Here is a 5,138-nt window from a genome sequence, read left to right on the forward strand (position 1 = left end):
ATTACTTTCCAGCCCCTGACCAAACACTCAAGAAAATGTCACTGATTTAAATAAAATCTCTCGAAAATCTCTCTCTCGATGTCGTAAACTTTCATGGGGAAATTCGAGTATCATGTAGTAGCCTGAACCTATCGATTGAGTTGGGTGAATGGAAAATTAATGACGGCCATCCAATATGCTGTAATAAAAAAAATGACCATTAAGAAATGAATCGTCCTCCATCATCTTAGAAGGCACAGACCCCACTGATTCATTCATATGCTGAGTCATGTCATCATAAATCAAGTTATATCAATCTGATACGGCAACATGAAAAACATTGTTATGGATTGTCCATTCCGATTAAAAGGAGAGTATACATAATAAAATGACAGAATCCCTCAGTATTACAGACCTTTTGTTCAACGGTCGAACACGGACAGCCACACACACCGACGCCGTGGCACGGCGCACGTTGGTCCAAATCACCTGAGAACTGCACCTGACAGCGAACTGATCAAATACAACAAACAAAAACCATACACCGTGTCAGCCACATAAGTAGCTACAATCAGTTACATTTAAAATGGTAACATAGTGATTAAGTTTCAAGGCTGCGGGTAATTTACTCGTTTGACAGGCCTCTTCCGTTAGTTTACTTCTCAGAACAGACTGATATCAAGTTGAATGTTACAGTGCGCTGCTGCCACCGTGTTTGTCCCGGTCTGAACAGACTCACCGCTAGGTGGCTCCAATTGATCTGGGCTCCAGTCTTCCCACAGACGTTTCCCATGATGCAACGCACAGAGGGATTTTCAAAACAGCGATGGCGGAACAAATAAACGGGGAAGTGCTTGCAGTGAGTTTAGAAACATCTAATACATTCACAAATTATCACAACCTCCGTTCAAAAATATGCCTAAAAACTTCGCAAGAAAAAGGGATCAACGTAACGTTACATTCTGTACCGGATTCAATGTGTAACGACCCGAGCTGGACAAAACGACTTCTCAGAAGAACCACCGGCTACAGAAACCTCTGGGCGACGATCCCCCAAAAAATACAGACAACAACAATCAAATATATAAACACACCAAACAGTTCCAATGCAAATGATATATCTTCAGGTCAGATGAAATCCAAAGATGTCGTAGTAAGCAGGTAAGATGATGAAAACTAGATACACGCCAGTGTCTGTGATTTTGGTGGGTCTCTTCTAACTGTGTTCCTATTCCCTTATGCATGATGTTCACGTGCTGGTATTTGTAGCTAGTTAAATGTACCGCGAATACGTCAAGTACGTCAACCAGGTCATATGACATGTATGATACGTCAGGTGATCAACTATTTGACGCATATAAGTCATTAGTTGTATTGCAAAATAAGATTATTAAGCTAACACACCCTGACCACAGCCAATATCCTAAAAAGTTTGAGAAGACATGTTATTTGAAAGTGATCTGCTCTGAGTTTGAGGTGGTCCTATCAGCACTTCAATCAGGCCCACTAGACATAAAAACAAAAAAAATGTACCACTTTTTTCTCTACAATTTCATGGTATCCAATTGGTAGTTACAGTCTTGTCCCATCGCTGCAACTCCCGTACGTACTCGGGAGAGGTGAAGGTCGAGAACTGTGCCGTCCTCCAAAACACGACCCAACCATGCAGCACTGCGTCTTGACACAATGCCCACTTAACCCGGAAGCCAGCCACACCAACGTGTCAGAGGAAACACTGTGCACCTGGCGACCTTGTCAGCGTGCATGCGTCCGACCCGCCACAGGAGTTGCTAGAGTGCGACAGGATAAGGACATTCCAGCCAGCCAAACCCTATCCTAACCTGGATGACGCTGGGCCAATTGTGCGCAGCCTCATACGTCTCCTGGTTGCTGCCAGCTCCGGGATCGAACCCGGGTCTGTAGTAACACCTCTAGTGTAACAGTATAGCTTCCGTCCCTCGCCTCGAACCAGGGACCCTCTGCACACAGACAAGTCACCCTCGAAGCATCGTTACCCATCGCTCCACAAAAGTTGCGGCACTTGCAGAGCAAGGGGAACAACTACTTCAAGGCCTCAGAGCGAGTGACGTCACCGATTGAAACGCTATTAGCGCGCACCACCGCTAACTAGCTAGCCATTTCACATTGGTTACACTAGCACTGCGATGCAGTGCCTTAGACCGCTGCGCCACTAGGGAGGCCCCCGCAAAATGATTTGAACAAACAATTAGTCCCCCAGAAAATGCAGCCCTCTGTTAAATTTCTAAATCGCGATGTGGCCCCACCACTGCTCTCGGGAAATTCAGAAAACTGATTGATGACCTTAATACAGATGAATGTCTTTGTTTTTTATGATCTTGTTTTTCTTTCTGTATTTATATTTTCTGTGTATTTTATGTATTTAAGGGCTGTAAAAGAGACCATGGTTTCAGTATGACTCCCTGGTAAAATAAATAAATGCAAGGACACACAGACCTCTGATGGCTTAGCTGTAGTAGTCGTACTAATCATATTGTGAAATGTCTCCCCCTGCAGGTTGTGGACTGAATGACTCTCCAGTAGGCCTGGCTGCTTACATACTGGAGAAGTTTTCCACCTGGACTGACTTCAACAACAGGGAAGATGGGGGGCTGGAGAGGTACAAGCTACAGTCCACCCCTGTTTACTTTGGGTTGTGAATTGACAAATATACACTACCGTTCAAAGGTTTGGGGTCACTTAGAAATGTCTTTGTTTTTTAGAGAAAGGCTAATTTTTTGTCAATTAAAATAACATCAAATTGATCAGAAATACATTGTAGACATTGCTAATGTGGTAAATGACTAGCTGGAAATGGCAGGTTTTTTATGGAATATCTACATAGGCGTACAGAGGCCCATTATCAACAACCATCACTCCTGTGTTCCAATGGCACGTTGTGTTAGATAATCCAAGTTTATCAGTTTAAAAGGATAACACAACTTGCCATTGGAACACAGGACTGATGGTTGTTGATAATGGGCCTATGTAGACATTCCATAAAAAACCTGCCGTTTCCAGCTACAATAGTCATTTACAACATTAACAACGTATTTCTGATCAATTTGATATTTTCATGGACAAAAAAATAGCTTTTCTTTCAAAACAAGGACATTTCTAAGTGATCCCAACGGTAGTGAACATATATTTTTTAGGGGGTGAATATATTGCTGTCCCATCAATTACTCTTAACCAAATGATGGTCAGATCTGCCAAAACTAGGGGAAACATTCAATACAACTTTATTTGTCCCAGCAGAACAATGATCCTATTCTATTTGCATGAACATGTTGCCTTGGTAGCACCCATTCACAGTCCTATTCACTTGACACCAAACGGGAGAAACAAACTGAAACAGGGGGACTACCTTTGTTGTATTCATCAGTGCACACCGTAGCAAAACATTTTGCAACTGAAAAAGTGTTTCGTATTGGAGAATGAATAAAACCCAGGGCTGTTGATTGGTTCATTGAGAAAGCCTGGTTCCTGTCTTTTAGGAAGTTCACCCTGGACGACCTGCTGACCAATATCATGATCTACTGGACCACCGGCTCCATCGTGTCCTCCATGAGGTTCTACAAGGAGAGCTTAAAGACCAACATTGAGAACAGACTGGATAACAAGTGAGTTTGTATGTGTGGTGTCATATGGTCCAGTATGACACGGGCTGTTCCTACAGGGCCTGTCCATTTAATATGACACGGGCTGTTCCTACAGGGCCTGTCCAGTTTAATATGACACGGGCTGTTACTACAGGGCCTGTCCATTTAATATGACACAGGCTGTTCCTACAGGGCCTGTCCATTTAATATGACACGGGATGTTCCTACAGGGCCTGTCCAGTTTAATATGACACGGGCTGTTCCTACAGGGCCTGTCCATTTAATATGACACGGGCTGTTCCTACAGGGCCTGTCCATTTAATATGACACGGGCTGTTCCTACAGGGCCTGTCCAGTTTAATATGACACGGGCTGTTCCTACAGGGCCTGTCCATTTAATATGACACGGGCTGTTCCTACAGGGCCTGTCCATTTAATATGACACGGGCTGTTCCTACAGGGCCTGTCCAGTTTAATATGACACGGGCTGTTCCTACAGGGCCTGTCCATTTAATATGACACGGGCTGTTCCTACAGGGCCTGTCCAGTTTAATATGACACGGGCTGTTCCTACAGGGTCTGTCCATTTAATATGACACGGGCTGTTCCTACAGGGCCTGTCCAGTTTAATATGACACGGGCTGTTCCTACAGGGCCTGTCCAGTTTAATATGACACGGGCTGTTCCTACAGGGCCTGTCCAGTTTAATATGACACGGGCTGTTCCTACAGGGCCTGTCCATTTAATATGACACGGGCTGTTCCTACAGGGCCTGTCCAGTTTAATATGACACGGGCTGTTCCTACAGGGCCTGTCCAGTTTAATATGACACGGGCTGTTCCTACAGGGCCTGTCCAGTTTAATATGACACGGGCTGTTCCTACAGGGCCTGTCCATTTAATATGACACCGGCTGTTCCTACAGGGCCTGTCCAGTTTAATATGACACGGGCTGTTCCTACAGGGCCTGTCCATTTAATATGACACGGGCTGTTCCTACAGGGCCTGTCCAGTTTAATATGACACGGGCTGTTCCTACAGGGCCTGTCCATTTAATATGACACGGGCTGTTCCTACAGGGCCTGTCCATTTAATATGACACGGGCTGTTCCTACAGGGCCTGTCCATTTAATATGACACGGGCTGTTCCTACAGGGCCTGTCCATTTAATATGACACGGGCTGTTCCTACAGGGCCTGTCCAGTTTAATATGACACGGGCTGTTCCTACAGGGTCTGTCCATTTAATATGACACGGGCTGTTCCTACAGGGCCTGTCCAGTTTAATATGACACGGGCTGTTCCTACAGGGCCTGTCCATTTAATATGACACGGGCTGTTCCTACAGGGCCTGTCCAGTTTAATATGACACGGGCTGTTCCTACAGGGTCTGTCCATTTAATATGACACGGGCTGTTCCTACAGGGCCTGTCCATTTAATATGACACGGGCTGTTCCTACAGGGCCTGTCCAGTTTAATATGACACGGGCTGTTCCTACAGGGCCTGTCCAGTTTAATATGACACGGGCTGTTCCTACAG

The 5,138-nt window shown here is 45.1% G+C and overlaps 1 protein-coding gene across 1 annotated transcript; it reads left to right on the forward strand.

The window, feature by feature from the left end:
• Positions 1-798: 798 nt before the first annotated feature.
• On the forward strand, positions 799-3,719 carry LOC129828592 (epoxide hydrolase 1-like; the record flags this gene model as incomplete). The annotated part of the gene is made up of 3 exons (XM_055889643.1): positions 799-838; positions 2,515-2,617; positions 3,495-3,719. Coding segments are annotated over 3 exons (273 nt in total), but the record flags the coding sequence as incomplete, so codon positions are not given.
• Between the last annotated feature and the right edge of the window lie 1,419 nt (positions 3,720-5,138).

Source organism: Salvelinus fontinalis, chromosome 30 (genome assembly GCF_029448725.1).
Source record: "Salvelinus fontinalis isolate EN_2023a chromosome 30, ASM2944872v1, whole genome shotgun sequence".
NCBI lineage: Eukaryota > Metazoa > Chordata > Actinopteri > Salmoniformes > Salmonidae > Salvelinus > Salvelinus fontinalis.